Raw genomic sequence first — 18627 nt, 5'->3', positions numbered from 1 at the left:
TATATATTTACATATGTGTATGTGTGCAAGAGAGAGAGAGAGAGAGAGAGAGAGAGAGAGATTGAAAGAGAGAGAGAGAGAGAGAGAGAGAGAGATTGAAAGAGAGAGGGAGTGTGTGCATGTGTGTGTGTGTGTGAGAGAGAGAGAGAGAGAGAGAGAGTGTGTATATGTGTGTGCATGTGAGAGAGAGAGAGAGTTTCAACATTTGAGACTGTGTACGTGACAGAGAGAGGGAGAGGGTCATGTGCATGTGCATGTGTGTGTGTGTGTGTGAGAGAGAGAGAGAGAGAGAGAGAGAGAGATGGTTGTAGAGAGGGAATAGTTCTTTTCTGGAACCTTGGTCGACCGCCGCCGCAGCAATGCGCGGGTGCAATACTAGTCTTATATTATAGAAAGGAGATTTTGAAGCTATATCCCGGGTCTTTAAGAGAACCCCCATATCATGTGCATGCAAAGGGTACTAAAAAATAGGTATGTATACATGGTTTTTACGAATGTACATATATCATTTCTTGCAACTAATAAATAGGACACCTACTGTAAATGTAAATTTGGAAATGACCTATTTTAACAATCAGGTTCATCTTCCTCTCTTGTATCGTCCGCCATAGCCAGACCTCGCCCTCTCCGATCCTGCTATTTTTCAAAAATTCTCCTCTGTGAAGCAGCTCTCTGTCGCACATTGTGTCTTAGGCGAGCTCGCCGGCCTTGAAAGAAAAGCTCTATGATTTATAAAGGTACATAAAACACACAGCATTGAAACCTCCGTCTTCTTTGTTTTTCCCCCTTTTCTGTTTCTATCTTCTTGGCTGGAGCGGAGAGAGAAAGAAGGTGCAGAAGACCTTGCCTTCGAAAGGCAAAAAGGAATAACCCTAATGCAGCTGCATTTGCACTTCTGTGTAACCCAGATACCTCTTCGGGACTGTGAACCATAACTTCACCTGCAGCTCCATTTTGCATTTCTCCTGCCGCTACCTCTGCAGTTCTCTCTGTAACCCTAATTTCACCTGGAGCTTCATCTACATTGTGCGAGGTTGTCTCTTCCTGAACAGCATGGACTTCAACACGAACAGTACACATGTTTTTTCACGCTACGCCATCGCGAGACACCTTCAGCCAGAGCTAAAATGCGTTGCTGTTGCCATGTCCTCCCATTCCTTTTGACCTAATTTTGATCGTCTCTCTTGAAAACACAGGCATCCACTTGAATCTGTTTGGCATGCACGCCATCTTCCCTATTGTGAGAAACGTTTCTCTATTCTGAGGAGCTTGCTTCAGGCGCACCTTTGTCTACCACTCCGAAATGACGCAGCAGGGGAACGCCCCGGTGTGAGCTGAGCTGTTTCACTCGTGACAATGCCAATGACACTGTACATGGTGTCCTCCTTGCATGTCGTTTTCCAGAATTTTGCTAGCTGACCAGGGGTACCTGTTGACTGGGTTAAGATGGAGTGACCATTTTTATCTGTGTAGCTGCAACCTCTTTTGACAGCTTGATGTCAGAACACATGAGCAGCATGAGCAGCATTGATGAGGATGAGAATTTCCTCCAACACAGGAATGACCAGCAGGCTTATGACTTCGGTGCCAATGTTTATCCGTCCACCAATGCTCCCAGGTCTCAGACAAAATCCAGGCGCAAGAGTGCAGTTAAGCAAAGCTTGGAGACAGATGACCTTTTCAATCTGCTTCATGGCTCCAATCCGCTCAAGGTAGAATTGAGCCGGCTCGAGAACGATGTTAGAGGTAAGACAATCTTACCTACATTGCCTGTGTGTGAAGTTGTGTTTTGGTTTTTGGTAACTTGCATTCCGTTGGATAAATTTGTTCTGTACAAGAGATGCTGTTTATATGTGTATTACATACACATTCTATGCACATGTATATATTTGAAAGGAAAATAGAGTGGTGCAAGAAGAGGCTGTACATGGATGGCTAAGTCCAGCTCCTAAGAAACATCATTAAGCTGTTTTACCGATTTCACATTCTCGGATAACTTACTCTCTATGCTAATTACTGTCAACAACTTTGAGTTGTCCAAGTGATAATGTATCCTCAGATGTGTGTTTCCATACATCATCAATGACATCTCCCAAGTATTGAGAGTACACTTTTATAAATGAACATTCCAATTAGCATGGCATGCTCAATGTATTTTTCTTGGGGTTATGTCTAGAAAAGATGGAAATGGGGTTCTCTCCATGGCTGGCTGCTCTTGGAGGGAGGCTACATATGAGGGGGAGGGGGGAGAGAACAACATGAGCAACATTGAGGCCTTTATCACCAAATGGGCCGATCGTCCCCTTCGGATGTAAAAGGTCCTGGGCTCTAGACATGCTGAAAAGCTGAAGATTGGTCCTGCATGGTCTTGGAGGTGCCCTTTAGGACCTAGGTGCTCCCATGGGCTATGGATGAGGTCAGTCAAGATGGAGCGGATTGACTCTGCGGGAATGACATGGCATTCTTTCTGAATGGCCAAAAGAGTCTTAGGTCAGTCCTGGAAAAAGAGGAGGTGTTGAGGTTGACAACAGATTTTGATTACAACAAAAATATGGTAGTTTATAAAACTTAAGAAGGTTAACATGCTCATATGTAGATGGAGGGCATGTCTACAAGACCACGTATATGTCTAAATGTGTATGTTTTAGAATTGAAACAAAAGTTTTGTTATTGTTTGCTTCATTAGTCTCTCTCTCTCTCTCTCTCTCTCTCTCTCCCCCCTAGAAGTCTTAATGTATTTGTTTTTAATTTTCACGTTTTGAATGTGCTTCTTAATGTCCAGTGGGTCCACCACCCAAGAGTAAGACTTAGTGAGCAACTTATGCTTGGGTTCTGATGAGAACATAAATATTGCTTGGCTTGCTAGGAGTGTGTGTGTGTGTGTCTCCGTCCCCTATATTTATAGTATAGTTTTACTGATTTAAATGGTAACTTGTTAAGGTTCTTGTTTTAGTAGTACTTTATTAGTTGATCTTGTAACTTTTCAGAAATTTGTGTTTTTCCTTTGTCCTCGTGTACTATGTGAAACTTTTTCAGTATTTTCCTTGATTATGTTGGTTTGTTGTTAAGTGCGTGCAATTGTTCTCTCAATTTTAAAGGTGGATATATTTCAACCTTATGAAGGTATACATATTTTAGAATTGAAATGCTAGGAGGGTCTTCACGGTAATCCTTCTATTGGCTCAACTGTTGCAGATAAAGATCGAGAACTTCAAGAAGCTCAAGCTGAGATTAAAGCATTGAAACTTACTGAGCGAGCCAAGGAGAAGGCACTTGAAGAGGTATTGTGGCATCACCTGTGCATGATTTAGGAGTGTTATGTAACTAGTCTTAGCTCCTTTTTTGTCACACAGGGCTCTAGCAAAGCTTATATGGATATTGAAGTACCAATTTGCTTTCTAGAAGCTCCTCTCTCTCTCTCTCTCTCTCTCTCTCTCTCTCTCTTCTTCACTTTATGTGCAGAGCTGATTTATTGTGTGACCCAAACTGACATAGAGCGTGGGTTTCAGCGAGATGATGAGCTTCGGAAAGTGGAGGGAAAGCTCAAGCAGACAGAGCTCTTGCTGGAAAACAAGGTGGTGCTCAGATTCAGAAACTGGCTTATCATCATAAATTATATGCTATAGATAATGCGATCTATAATCATGTAGGGAGGATGGAGCAGTGATCTTACAGCTGTGAATTGAGAATATGATTTATTGTTGGTTGGTACAATATCTGGTGTTGCAGAATCTAGAAACAAAAAGGATAAATGATGAGAAAAAGGCAGCCCTAGCAGCGCAATTTGCAGCTGAGGCAACACTTAGAAGAGTTCAGGCAGCTCAAAAAGACGAAGACATGCCCCCGATAGAGGCAATTCTTGCACCTCTTGAGGCTGAGCTGAAAATTGCACGACAAGAAGTACTTTCTAGCTACCTTCATCTTCTATCAATGGCAATGCATGCATTATGGAAATGCAGTGGTAGCTTAAGTCAACCTATATTTCACTTGCTGAACGTTTTGTAGGTTGCAAAGCTACAAGAGGATAACCGGGCCCTTGATAGATTGACAAAATCTAAAGAAGCTGCCCTGCTGGAAGCAGAAAGGACTGTTCAAATTGCAGAAGTCAAGGCATCCATGGTAGATGACCTGCAGAATCGCAACCAAGAACTGATGAAGCAGTTGGAGATTTGCCAGGTGCCTTTATACATGCGAATGCTGTAGCTTCAGGTGTTTAGGCACTTGAGATCAGCTTTGATTTTCTAGTGTTTTATACTTTCAAGATTCAAGGGCAAGTATCTGTTTGATTTTGAAGGAATAGAGAACTAAAGTTGTCTAGTTGTATGAGACAGGAGGAAAATAAGATTTTGGAAAAGATGCACAGACAGAAGATTGCTGAGGTAGAAAAGCTGAGTACAACTGTTGCTGAACTTGAAGAAGCTGTCCTTGCCGGGGGAACCACAGCAAATGCTGTTCGGGAACAGCAGCGACACGTTAACCATTTGATTGTAAGGAATTTGCCTGTGGCAAATCAAGGTCTTTTTACACATTCTGGTGGCCACAAGGTAGTTGACGTCATGTTGTATGCCTGAGAATAGATTTTTATTTTACAGGAAGAGAAAAAAACTCTTGAACGAGAGCTGGCACGAGCAAAGATTACTGCTAATAGGGTGGCTGTTGTGGTTGCAAATGAATGGAAAGATGCCAATGATAAAGTTATGCCTGTAAGGCAGTGGCTTGAGGAGAGACGGTTTATGCAAGTAAGCACACAGATATTAGTTGCTACTAACTATTATATCATGCAATTATCGTTCATGCTTTTGAAGAGTTGTTTAAGGGTTACTGTGTGCTGCAGGGCGAGATGCAACAGCTTCGTGACAAGCTGAGTTTAGCAGATCGCACAGCAAAGACAGAGGCACAATTAAAGGTTTGTCTTGTTGGGCAGCATTTAGCTTGGTTAACAGTGCTTTATGAACTTTGTGAGGCCCACCCTTGCAACAACGAGGCCCACCTGTGTGTTTTTTGCAGGAAAAATTCCAGTTGCGCCTCAAAGTACTTGAAGACAGCTTGAAAGGACCAACAAATGGCGCTCCTCATCGACGTTCTCCCGGCGAAGAGGTCTCGAGAAGTGGTATGAATGGGCCTTCTAGGCGTCAGTCGATCGGAGGAGCCGAGGATGCATTGAGATTAGCAGCAAATGGCTACAACAGCAAACGTCGTACTTCAGTGTCACAAGCGAGAGGTTCTATATCCAGTTCTTCACCACTAAGGAATGCAAAGTTGACTAAATCTTTTGATGGGGGAGGCCCTGCTGACAGTTTACCCAGCAGGAGCACGAGTTTTTCAAACGGTTTTGAAGACCATCACAGGTGTCCAACTCCCGTCTCCAGGGGTGACTCCAGTGTCACTATGAAGGAAAATCTTGACACCAAGAACGAGGTTGCTGATAGACCTGGTGATACAGTTTCTGGTCTGTTGTATGACATGTTGCAAAAGGAAGTGATTGCTTTGAGAAGAGCTAGCCACGAGAAGGATCAAAGTCTGAAAGACAAAGATGATGCAATCGAGGTTTGTTTTGAACTGATCTGTGCATTGAAAATGTTCTTAAGTGTTTCAGGGATGTGAATACAAGGGTTTTAAATTTTTTATGGTGTGATCTTCCCAGATGCTCTCGAGAAAAGTTGATACGCTGACAAAAGCAATGGATGTTGAAGCAAAGAAGATGCGGAGAGAGGTGGCCAACATGGAGAAAGAGGTAGCTGCAATGCGCCTAGGCAGGGATCATGAGATTAGGCCCAGGCGCCAGGGTGCTGCTAGGGGATCTTTAAGTAGTTCTCAATCACTGTCTGAAAGGTAGCGGTTCTCTTTCTTAAAGTATTGTGCTGATTTGCTAGACAAGCTTTAGTTGTGTCCACGTAGTTATTGTAACAGTAATGCTCTTGATTTGTTGTGGCTTTGAGTTAGTCATTCTTGCTGATCATTTGTGGTGCTTGCTTTATTCACTGACTGGACTATTTGCTTGTTTTACTCACTGACTGGACAATATTACTTAAAGGGTCGTTCTGTTTACTGTGGATTTGTCTGGTATTTGTATGCAAATCTGGACTAGCTTGCATCCAAAATCAAGCTTGCAGATTTACAAGGTTTCATAATGAAGGCATGCCTTTGGGGCACTGAAATTGACAAAAAAAAAAAAACGTTTTGCCCTGGGAGCTTGGTAAGTGCACCCAAGGGGCTAAGGCAGCTCTTAGATGAAGCCCTCCTATACAAGGACCTCACATGCACTTTGCACACTTGATTATTTCCAACTGGGCAGAGTCTCCCCACATATTACCTTTCTGAGTACACCTCTTTTTTGAATAGTACATGCTCCATCAAACATCTCTTAGTTTCAGTTGCATGGTAAAACTTGCAAGCTGCATAGGAAATAAACAATCAACAGTGTGTGTGTCAAAAGTACATAGAAACCTGGGGTCCACTAGCAAGGTGGAACCTTCTCAAGGGCATGCATTCGACCAATGCAACAATGACAAGTGCTAGCATGTAAGTTTGACAACTGGAGAAGAGATAACTGTTCTCGCTTTTTCTGCCTGGTAGCTAGTTGGGAAAGAGTTGGTACATCCACCCGACTTCCTTAGTTGTGGCTCAACCCATGAGCTTGTCATTGTGAAGGCTATTGCTAGTCCTCAGCCACACCCTTGCATTCAGGATGTGACTCTTCACTTACCTCTTCGGGCCCTATATAAGAATGGCCCATGTCTCAATGCAACAACTCATACTCGTGCTGCTTGCGGGGGGTGGTCCTTAAGTGGGTGGTTGGGACCCAATTTGGTGTTGACGAGTTGCATGTTACTTTGGTATCAAAGCTTTTGGTTGTGACCCAGCTTGGCTGCCTAAATAAGAGCATCTAGTGGATGGTAAAACTGAGTTCAGGAAAAACCACCTAGCCATCCACCGTGTTAGGAGGAGAAGAAGAAAGCTTCAAAGAAACATTGCCGAAGAAAAAAGCAACAGACTACTAAAGCTACAACTTCAACAAGCAAAAGAAGCAAGAAAGCATAAAGAGCAGGGTCCCATGGAATTTGAACACATGTTTCTCTTGATGGAACAACAAAGACGCCGAGAAGTTGTTGAGGAATGGAAGGCTGAGCAAGCCAAACACAGGGTTGAAGAAGAAAGACGCCATACAAAACTCGCAGCTTTGGAGCATCAACACAAGCTAGATGAGGAAGCCATGTAATTCTAGTATCACCACGGTCACTTGTGCTCAATCAAACTTTAGTAAGTATGATGGTAAGTGATCATTTCATTTTACCTTGCCAAATAAAATTCAACTATTTTAAAGCCATTCTAAGATTCTATGCTTGAATTAATGAACCTTTTTATGCACACAAAAAGATTTCCAGGATAAATTAGGCCTGTGTACTAATACTTCTCTCTCTACAATTTCTCTAGATTAATTCAAGACTAAATTTACTAAATAATTTTGTAGGGTTAGGTCAATTCATCTTATAACCTATCCCATGCTTTGAATGAATCTAAGTCTAGAAGTAAACTCATAAATTTACAGATAACCTAAAGCTACAAGCCTTCCCTTTGTCTAAGGTCTATTTAATTATTTTTGACCATCAGGTTCTCTGTTTTGGAGTTTTCTGCAGAGATTTATTTATTCCCAAAAGTTAACAAAATTTCCTAAATTACAAAGTTTAATTTATTTTCTGTTGAGTTATCTCCTTTGGAAATGCCTAGGCGAAGTCCTCGGCCATCTTTACTGCTTTTTGTTAGACATCATCCCCTTCTTGCTGGCTTTCTATTTGGTGTCCTATTTTAGCCTTTAGGACTGACCATGTTAGTCAGAGGGGCTGGTCACCCCTCACATATATTTTCCCACATTATTCCCCATATTATGGAGTCTTGGGTATTTTCCCAGTCGTGGAGGTTTTTTATCACCAGTCGGCTGCCTACTCATGGGCATATATATAGCTGGCTTCCCTCCCTCATTTCTCATTGCTTGCTTAGCATTGTTTGCTGCAGTCCCTCACATACGAGGTTTTCTCCCCTCTTGCTTGGGACATGTATTCCTTTTGGTGATGATATTGAGAGCAAGCTCTCACATGTGTTTCCTCTCCATCTCTCTCTCTCTCACTCTCTCTCCTGTGTTTCCACTTTCTCTTCTTCCGCTGCACATTCTATCACTTTTGCTATAGATGATGACTTTGCAGGAGTTATACAGTTTATTCATTAGTTTGTTGCATATTTTCCATTGGCTAAGATTACAAATCCACAAGACAAAGTCCACCTGATGGCAGCATTGGTCAAGTCTTTATGTAGATCTGACCACAGGGGCACGGAATTGTGTATGGGACACCTTTGTGTTTGAACTCAAAACCAGATTCTCCCACCCAATACATGACCAATCTTGAGGACACATTTTACCAACTCTCCCAAACCATGATGATGTACTCCAACAAAGTCATCACCATGACAACAATTGGGAAAATGCAAGGAAGAAAAGTTGAAGTAGTTTCTCAGGGGGTTGGATATTGGCATCAGGTTTATTGGACAGAATTTCAAGTCTCAATCTCACGATTGAGCTTTGACTCTAGCTCAGAGTTAGGAGATGATGCTGAACAGAGGCACTGAACAGAGGCAAGCCCAAGCAAGTCCAGATAAGCCTCAAACCCTAGCAGTAGCTGCTTCCCGTGGTATTTGATGATAAGCAGGAGGGCGAGGCCAAGGGACTGAAGAACGCTTTGTCCATGCCTATGGCACAACACAGGGACAACAATTCATTGTCCTCTTCGACATGGGCAGCTCCGAGGATGCCATTTCTCCATAGGTGGCTGCTAAGATGGGTTGTACCTTAGTATCACACCATTTGATTGTGGACCGGTCTACACTTGGTCTTCACATGCATATCACTCACAAAGGTCAGTAGTTTTAGTTCCATGATCAGAAGGCCACATTCCAACGGGACTTCATGGATTCACCACTTTTGGGGTGTGACATGATTCTCGACATCTAGTGGTTTCCGGAGTTTGCATCCATTCTTGATTGGTGGCAATGTCAAAGTCACGCAGCAGCAGCACGTACACCTCCTAGGGCACTGAGCAACGTTGGTGGTTGGGCTCCCATCTCCCAACCGTTGCTCCTCCCAAAAACCCGGCCGCCAGAGGAGATATCTATGACAAGGTGCCACCACACCCTATATATGGCTCTTCGACTTCCCATGCTCTTGCATATGGATGATCCACCACAACTTCCAGTCATGCGATAACCCGAGAGTAGCTACGAGAATTGCCACCTCCAATAGGCAAGACACCTTCACTATTGTTGACAATCTACTTGAGCTTGTCATAATTTGTGGGGATATGAGCATTCTTGGAATTCCACTCATTTCTCATCTCCAGGTCCGAGGAGTGATCAAAAAAGGAGCCGAGCGTGTTGATCTATGTTTGCAGTCAACAGTTCGTTGTTCAGATAGCAAAACCTTTAGAGCAACGGATGGCAGGTCTCCTTCCACGATGTCAAGACATCAGGTTGAGGGACGACCTCTGATATAAAGAAGGCCTTGGTGTGTGTTACATGATCATACCAGTTGTTGCATGCTACACAACCCTTGAACTTGTTGCCTTCCATAATCTCAAGGCTTAAATTGCAAACTAGCACAATAGAGAGGAGAGTTGGAAGTGTAAGTTTTTAGCATTGACGTGTGAACTAGGAGTAAGAATTCTCCACATGGGGCACTTTTTACCTTTGTATATCAAAGGTTTTTTACCCTCGTGTGTGAGCACACCTTGATGGTGTGTGAGTGAGTTTTAAAGGTCACATCTTGTACTTTGTACCCAATCTCACTATTTCATTATTGTGTGTGCATCGTGCAAGCTCACTCTCTCTCTCTTTGTGTACTGTGCATTCTATGCTTCATTGCGAAACCTAAGATTATCCCTAAATCCAATAGTGGTATTAGAGCACAAGCTTCAGCCTGCCCTGTCTGAGCCCGTACCTTTTTGTACACATGTGAGCCCAAACCTCTTTATACACCCTCGTGCGACGTTCATTCAGTCAACGTACTGTGCTGTCTATACGGTCCTGTACCGCACATATAGCCGATGTAGCATTTTCGCACACTGGCACACCTCTGTCCGTACACCTGTGCTTTTGTTTGTACTGCATTCATATTGTGTGTTGATGTCCATACTACTTGCATGCTGCGTATTGTACCTACGCACATGAAGTGAGTCGCTGTTATATGCAGCGGAAGTCCTCGTATTGGAGGATCCTGTCACACAAATGCTCACACCGTCTTCTGTATCCTGAGTTTCGTGAGTTTAGCAATCCACTTTAATACTTCAAACTTTAAAGAGATATGAAAACTGTACACCAGATTGGGTCCCAAATTACCCACTGAAGGGTCCCCTATCCCGTTACCGATATAGTATTTGCTTTATTACTTTAGAGAGAATGACTGTGGACTGTAGATAAGCCAAACGCAAGATCTCGGAGGATCGGAAGCTTGGCTGAACTGAACACGGCTATAGAAACTTCTCAATGAACTGATCTCGAGCCTATGCACTCTTCCCAAGGGCATGAGGAAGGGTTGCACACCTGAGGTTGAGAAAGGACTGCGGTGGATTGTTTTAAGCTATGTAACTATGCTATAAATGCTTATGAATGATATGTTACCTTCGCCAGATGACAGTTGCATGTATGGATGATGCATATAAGGCGGGATACTGCTCTGTAGATTTGATGCTGGACTGTTGTAGAACTGTAAACGAAGGGCTGTAGAGAACTATACACAAGCCGGCTAAGAGGTATGCAGAAAAACGCAGATATGATTGCTGAATTGGGTCTGTGGAGGTACTGTATGGCTGCGCCTATGGTCTGTAGGGACTGCTGAATTGGTGAATGATCTATTGAACTGCTGCGTTGAGGTACAAGGACTGCAGTACTGGTGTACTGGATTGCTAGGGCTGACTGAAGCAAAAACGCAGGTTCTCAAGGGCTGGAGAAGCAAACGCAGAAGCTCCAAGGGTTGGATGAGATTATGGCTGCAGGCGGGGATGCTCCTGGGGCTGAGGATATGAGACGCTTGGATTCTGAGGACTGAATGAAGAACTAAGCCCTATGCAAGCCTATTTACACTAACTAGGGGCTGGTCAAGTTGGCTGGTCATTTATTTAGTAAAGTTAATATTTATAAATGACATTAAATGCTAAATAAATACCATAAAATATAGAAAAAATACTAGATAAATCCTAGTAAATTCCCTAAGGCTTCTGGGATGTTCTAAATGATGCACAGGCATATGAATGCATATTATGCAGGATGCAGAGTGCTTTCTGATACAAACCCTAAGGCTTCTACTGACTCTACATGATTCTCTCCAAGTGGGTTAAGGGACTTGACTGATTGACTGACCCGCTAAGGCTGAGGAATGACTTACGTAGCTCGTACCTGACTTATTCGGACTGAGGATGTACAATGGGGTCACGACGTACGACAAATATTACCCTACTGGGTTCTAATAATGTACAAATGTTGCACTGCTGATGATGAGTCATCTTGTCACCATGTGACATTCCCTCCTGCTTAGCTTGGCGGCAGGTTCATGGCTTCCAAGTAGTCCACCAACAACTGGGGGTACTCTTGGAAGAACAACTCGTCTAGCCATACGGCTTCGTGGGTACCTTGATCTCGGAATTTCGTATAGAACTGACGCATCCGTCGACCGGAACCATGCTTCCATCGATGAAGAAGGATCTGCTCGGGCTCAATAACTTCTGCTTCGTCTACCACATCTGGCTGCTGTTCATCTGAAACATCAAACACTTCTGGACCAACATATGGTTTTAGCCAAGAAACATGGAAAACATCATGCATTGTCCAACTGGTAGGCAACTTTAACTTCATGGAGACATCACTTAACTTTTTGACTATTGGAAAAGGACCAAAACTACGGAATGAAAGCTTGGGATAATGTTTGTCCACTTGTTTCAATCTTTGTTTCATGATGCACTGATAGACTCAATCCCCTTCTTGGAAGTGGATATCTCGTCTAAACTTACTTGCCTGTCTGTGAACTGAATAATGGCCAGGCTCAAAATTGAGGGCCAAACTGGGTTGAGTACCAAACTTTGCGGAATCGGCATACTGATTTTTTATGCTTTTTAAGTCTCTTCTAGAGATGTTGAGAATGGTAGACTCCTGATTGGTCTGGATGTTGGTCTTTCTACTAAGAACATCTACTATTGGGTTATGTCGACCAAGGATGTACTTGATCATTCCTCCAATTTGGTGGAAGAGCTGACTCTGTCTAGTGAGCTGAGCACTCCACTGGGCACTTGGCATCGTCGGGAGCCACTTAAGTGCTTGGTGGTCTGTGATGACTGTGAAAATGTGTCCATAAGGAACAGGTTTCAAATGTTAGAGAACTAACTGCTGTTCTAGCTTGCCTTTGAAGGTCTTGGGAAGACGAGGGAAACTTGCTAGGAGGTTCTGCTAATTGTAACTTGGTTGAATACAATGCTAATCAATACACTTAAATACACTAAGATTTGATGGACACTTGTTCAAATACAAGAAGTAAATTGTTGAATTGACAAGAGACACACAATGAGCCGGAACGGCTGACCCCTCTCTCAAATAAAGTATATTAATCTTGGGAGAATCAAGTACATAGTATCATGGGCATTTCTAACCAGATTTCCATACCAATGCATATGAATACAGTATTGCAAACAAGTGGTTGTCGATGTAGACTTACAACCCACACTACCCTCTCAAGTACCCATGTTCCCTACCATCTGCTCTCTATTGTTCCCACCAACACATGGTAGCAACAATTTGCAAGAGAGCACGTAGGACAAGAGAACACTACACAAGGTATGTGATCTTGTAATCCGGTTCCTCCCTCCTGCTACTTGCTCCCATATTTAAGCATAAAAGCTTACCAATAGCAAGTAGAGTCGATGACAGCGGAAATCTTCGCGATGGAAGTCCTTGGAGTGTTGAGATCTTTGATTTGTCGTCTTTCTTCGCGACAAAAGTCTTCAAGAGGATGAAGGGAGCCTTGGGAAAGAGCTTCCCCTATGGTTCAACTTGAGAAAGGAAGGCTGAAATTAGGGTTTCAGCAAAAAGACAAAAAATTACAGCAAAAATGAGAGCTGTTTTATTGAATTTCAGTCATTGGGAGTGAGTAGGAGAGTGAATAGCACTTGGAAACACTCTTGGAAGCTTGGAAAACACCCTAGCAAGTTGGGTATGGCTATGGAGAGCTTGGAAATGGAGAGAAATGGTGGAAAAACAGAGTTTTCAGCCTCCAAAAATCTTCATGAAGAGAAAACACGAATTTTCTCTTAATAAGTAAGTGAATTGGGGTCCAATCAGGTGAAGGGACATGGGGAGATGCCCATTTACGAGTAAAAGTGGAGGATCAGGTCCTGGACATTGAGTCTTGTCCACCTCGGGACTTCAGTGAGTGTGAACTTGGAAGCGGTCATAATTTATAAGCGACTTTTGGGCGCCCAAACTTTAACGAAGTGGGAACACACTCACTTATAAATATTGGCTAAGTCCTAAGGGCTATTTGAGCCTAGATTGGGTAATACTTACCACCTGTTCACATGCCACACAACCATATCAGCAGACAGTTTCACACGCACGGTTCACGGGTGGGCGTCCCCTAGCCCGGAACTACACATAGGTCATGCAGGCATGAAAACAGCATGCAATTTCATTTGGAGGCAAGCACATAAAGATGCTATGCAATGCAGCATTAGTATGGACAATCCCCGTTCATGAGACTATACCAAAATAGACGTGGTCCAGGCAAGTACACGAGGTACCAGACCCAATGGAACACCAATCCACCAAGCATTTCCGGGCATGTACACGGAGGCACAAGTCCCAACGGAAAGCCAAGTCTACAGTATCACATGAGTGGCATCAATCCCTGGCATAAACAATTGCCATGGACACCAGTCCAATGTACATACATGATAAGAAAGCACGGGTGGACCAATTGGGTGGCCAAATGGTGACATCCCCCCCCCCCCCTCCCCCGGCTTCTAAACAATTGTCCGCGACTGAAAAGCATCCAAATATGTCTGAAGCACATGCGGGCAATCTTTGAAGAACTCTTCATCTACCCATTTAGCATCAATGGAAAGATAGTTTCTAAACTTCACAAGGTAACGCCTCACAACTTTGCCTGTAGTAAGCTTGCGTTCCTTGTGATACACAATTTGCTCTGGCTGCAAGATCTCCTCAAGCTCATCCACCTCTGGTGGATCCTCAATGACCATTTCATTGGGCTCCGGCCCTACATACTTGCGAAGGAGACTCACATGAAAAGCATTGTGTATGTGTCAATGACTAGGTAATGCCAATCTGAAAGCCACTTCATTGATCTTCTCGATGACTCGAAAAGGCCCATAGTACCTGGTTGCAAGCTTAGGATATGTACCCTCTTTGCCAGGCCTCTTTGCAAGTCTTGCTTTCTCAAATTTCAACAATACCCAATCATTCTCTTTAACATCCAATTGCCTTCTATGCTTGTCGACAGTCTTTTTATGCTTGTCTTGTGACCTTGCAATGGCTGTCCGCACCTGAGCAAAAGCAATATCCAAGTCTCTTACATACTCATCAGCTGCAAATATCTCATCCTTTGTAAGAAGGATGGGTGGCAAAACCACCTTACCATAAACAAAGTTGGAGATGAAAGGACAGCCATAGGACTGTCCCCAGATGGCTGTTGCAAACTTTGTCAGGACAGCCGACTCATAGCTCCACTCTCTCGGAGGACTAGATTTGGTTGTCAGAATGCTTGTAGTAACTATGTTAATTTTCAAACTTGAAAGAATGTCTGATGGTACAATCATAGGTACAAAGCAAGACTTGTGGCGAAGGGTTATGCTCGGCAGATTGATTATGATGAGACCTTTGCTCCCACTTCATGCATGACTACGATTAGGTGTGTTATTACATTGGCAGCTCATTTATGCCTGGTCATAAACACAAGGTATCTAGGTTGAGAAAGGCATTCTATGGCCTCAAGCAAGCTCCTACTTCTTGGTTGCTCACAGGTTTCAAAATAGTCCGAGTGAGAGTACCCTCTATGTTCGGAAGGATAGCATTCATGGAAGAGGGCTCACAAAAGGGGAAGCCACCATAGCTAGGATTAGCAAACTGTAATTATCATTAGCAAGTCATTACATGATTATTTTCCATTTTCACTTACATACATGGCTGTCCCTTTCACACCTCCACTGTGCAAACTCCGGTTGATGAGTGTTTCCCTTTCTTTTAGTAATAATACTTGAAACACCTTAAGTGAATATTAATGATATAACAAGATATAATTAATGTTGTCGAGAATCTACAAGAGATAACTCAAAAGTCAATATCATTTTTGGATGATACTCATCCTATATGTGGATGACATGCTACTCATAGGTCCTAATGATGATCAGATTTCAGCTTCCAAAGCTAAATTACATAAGTCATTTGAGATGACAGATTAGACTTGTCCCCAAGACAATACTTCCACTGAGAATGGCTAAAAATGGAATATTTGAGAGGCCTTTTTGAAAAAAAAAAGAGCCATCTCCTAAGGGTTCCCAACCGAGTAGCATCCACATATCCCGCGGTCAAGCTCACCATTTTCGATTATACTTTGAAACCACCTTTTGGGGCTTTCCGCTGAAAGCAAGGCTCAAAAGTACTATGAGACCCAAGTTCTGATACCAAACGTAAGGCCTGTCTGTCTGAAGTGGAGGTGAATGACAGAGTGATGAAAGCATTCAGTAAAGACACTAACACAATAGATACCTAATTCTACTACTTTATTGCTTTAACTCAGAGCAAATTGCTGCTCTACATGCATACCTTTCAATGAAAAGTATTGTTAATTATCTTCAATAGAACTTGAGAACACTCTGGTTGTTCACAGAACCCGGGAACATATTGGCTGTTCTGCTGTATTGCTGCTGTTCCACTGCTATGGGCTGGCTATGAGAGAATAAAGATGAAAAATGTGGGGTGAGGGATGCCCCTTTTATAGGCCCCCTACAGCATTGTCTGGTCCCCCTGCTATTGGGCTGCAGAAAGGGACTCTGACCATCCATAGGTAGCCACACCTACCTGCCAGGTGCTGGACCTGCCTGACTGCCCTTCTCCCACCCACTTCCCAATTGGACTTGTCCACTGCTTTTGTGGGCCTGTTCATGGCCTACAGGCAGCGCGCCAATCTTCTGGGGCTATCCGCCTGAGACTTTTCACTCCTGGCTGTTCCCTTATGGTTGTCTGTGGCAGTCTGCCTCTTACTGACACAGTGCGCGCCTGGGGTTATGTGTGTCACATGCAGACGCCTTTTTAATTGTCTTCATGTTAACTGGTTCTTGAACAAGACTCATGAAGCCATGTGAAACAGTTCGTAAAAAATTTGTTTTAATAGGTGCATGAAGGAGAAAAGAGATGAAAACGGTGTATTACTACCTTGCATATGCTTAATTGTGAAGTCTTCTTCAATTGTGATTCAGTCCAAGCACACACATGATGGAGTCGATGGTCTAGAGGTTCTCCTATAGATTCTTCATTTTGTTAAAGAGGCACTTGGAAATGGATGTTGAAAATAGCCTTTTTTGAAATAAAAATTTCTGCATGGTTTAATGTGGCAGAAGCATGAGAAATCCTTGAGATGGGCGTTTCGGGATCATCTACTTGTTACTATCAAATGTTGGAGAAGAGGCAAAGCTCTCGGCAAGACAAGGTTACACTAGAGTAGAGCTGATTGTCTTCTACATGGGGATGCTTTGAAGCTGAGCTGCCCGTGAACATGTGTACAGAAGGCTACAGGCACTGTAGCTATCATGAGTATCAAAGTGTTGTATGGCATCCTCACTGGCTACTTTCAAGTGCTTTGGAGCTGAGTGTGGTCAAGGGGATCTTGGTGTTGAAGATAACAATCTTCCTTGAATCATTTCCAGATTTCGTAAGATGTGAATCTGTAGGAGGTTTTAAGTAAAAAGGGATATGAGAGCTGGACTTTTTTGGGGATAAATTATTCTCCATTTCCCTATGCGTATACCAGGAAATACATAGCGTCTCTGCAACACCTGCTTAAAAGGTTACTGTTATTTTGAGATCACAAGGCTTGGCTCTTCTTTTGTTTCTTGCTGTCAAATTGTAGGGCACTCCTGTGTGTGCTTTGTTTTGAAAGTCATCTGGAGGCTATTAAGGTTCCAAATGTGCACGAAGTTGCCTTAAGTTCAGTTGATGCTCCTACAGCACACCCAAGTTTGAAGGAGTCTTACAGATCTGTGCTAGCTATTTGGAAGCATTCCTGCATTTTCGTGAATGGTGGATGATGTATTCTAGCTTAGATAACTTCGCACGAATGCCAAGAGATTGAATAGAGACAAAACAAAACATGTCTTTATGGCACTGAAATGTCACATTTTTTAAGAATTACAGAATCTTAGGGTGAGCATATTTATTCTTTACACTAAATCACAATTAATTGAATGATTTCATATAATTTAAATGAAGGTCCTTCAAAATAGTGAATAGGCCGATAGTCTTAACTGTTAAGCTCTAACATATTCTTTGTGAAAAATGAATGCTCCACCCATGGATTTTGCATGACCTAAACTTGAGGTTTGCATCCTAGATACCTCGATTGAGCATAGTTGTGCCAAGGCCTATGTACACATATTGCCCACTCGGGGATTAAACAAATCCAAATAGGTTTGATATCTTTGCTTGACAATGTACACGTCTATGTAAGATGAATAGGGATAATATAACTTGGTGTATATATCTATAGGCATAGGTGCATCCATAAAAGAGATCCTAGTTAAGGCTTGTAGAGTCATCCTAACAAACATCCACCATCTTTTTACTGTAAAACATTAGCCTAGATGTTCATACCAAATTGGAAGTTTATTATCAAGGTTGATTGTTTGTGAAGGACGAAATGGTAAAGAGTAAAGATCCATGGTTCACATGGAGGTGGAGTTAATCTTGGTGGAGGCAATCAGGGAAAATATAGAGAGAATTGTAGAGACAAATGTTATTGGCTACACCATCCCTCTCCTAGTGTAATGGACAATACTTACCTTAACTTGTCGTGGGAAACTTGCCCATGTCCAAGCTCGTATCTTTGTAGACTCCAAGCTTTACTAGTGGTAGCTAGCTCCATTCTCTTGCCTCCTCAAGCTGTCACCATGAGGTTGTCTTTCTCCATACAAGGAGATCCACTCTTCTCTACTTTCACACTCAAGAACACAAGCATAAGAGGCACATGCACCAAGAAAATAGTTCTCTGTCCTCTCAACTCCCTCTCTCTCATACCATAGACACAAGAGAGAAAGGAGGTAAGACTAGATTCAATTGGCACAAAGGGGATCGTGTCTTGCATTATGAGAATGTTTATACAACTGGTCCTTATTCACACTTTGGCATCAAAACTTACTAAAAGATGAACTAGAAGCTTACAAGTTGCATAGTTTTTTGGCATAGGCAACTAATACCAATATTTATAGTGCCGCTTCATGACAGTTATTGTGCTATTTCTCTTATGAAAAAATGGAGAGATGCTCAGTACATCCAAAATGAGGTTAACATTTGTCTACCTGTTGGAGA

The 18627-nt window shown here is 42.8% G+C and overlaps 1 protein-coding gene across 2 annotated transcripts; it reads left to right on the top strand.

Moving 5' to 3' along the window:
* The first annotated feature begins 561 nt into the window (after nt 1–561).
* On the top strand, nt 562–17268 carry LOC147617816 (microtubule-associated protein 70-1-like). Of its 2 annotated transcripts, XM_086776076.1 has the most exons (12): nt 596–737; nt 1197–1746; nt 3196–3281; nt 3510–3575; nt 3730–3900; nt 4006–4176; nt 4332–4487; nt 4593–4739; nt 4835–4906; nt 5008–5547; nt 5645–5832; nt 16662–17268. In XM_086776076.1, exons 2-12 carry the CDS (start codon nt 1497–1499, stop codon nt 16678–16680), a joined length of 1866 nt encoding a protein of 621 aa, XP_086632202.1. In that variant the 5' UTR covers nt 596–737; nt 1197–1496; the 3' UTR covers nt 16681–17268. The 2 variants fall into 2 exon arrangements, with proteins under 2 accessions (XP_086632203.1, XP_086632202.1); XM_086776077.1 differs by lacking the exon at nt 16662–17268 and having other exon boundaries at nt 562–1746; nt 5645–5836.
* The last annotated feature ends 1359 nt before the right edge of the window (nt 17269–18627 follow it).

The sequence above is a fragment of the Cibotium barometz genome, chromosome 36 (genome assembly GCF_041138505.1).
Source record: "Cibotium barometz isolate CiBa-2024 chromosome 36, ASM4113850v1, whole genome shotgun sequence".
NCBI classification, from domain to species: Eukaryota; Viridiplantae; Streptophyta; class Polypodiopsida; order Cyatheales; family Cibotiaceae; genus Cibotium; species Cibotium barometz.
Note: the sequence above shows the minus strand (reverse complement) of the source record. Positions and strands in the feature narration are given on the sequence as shown.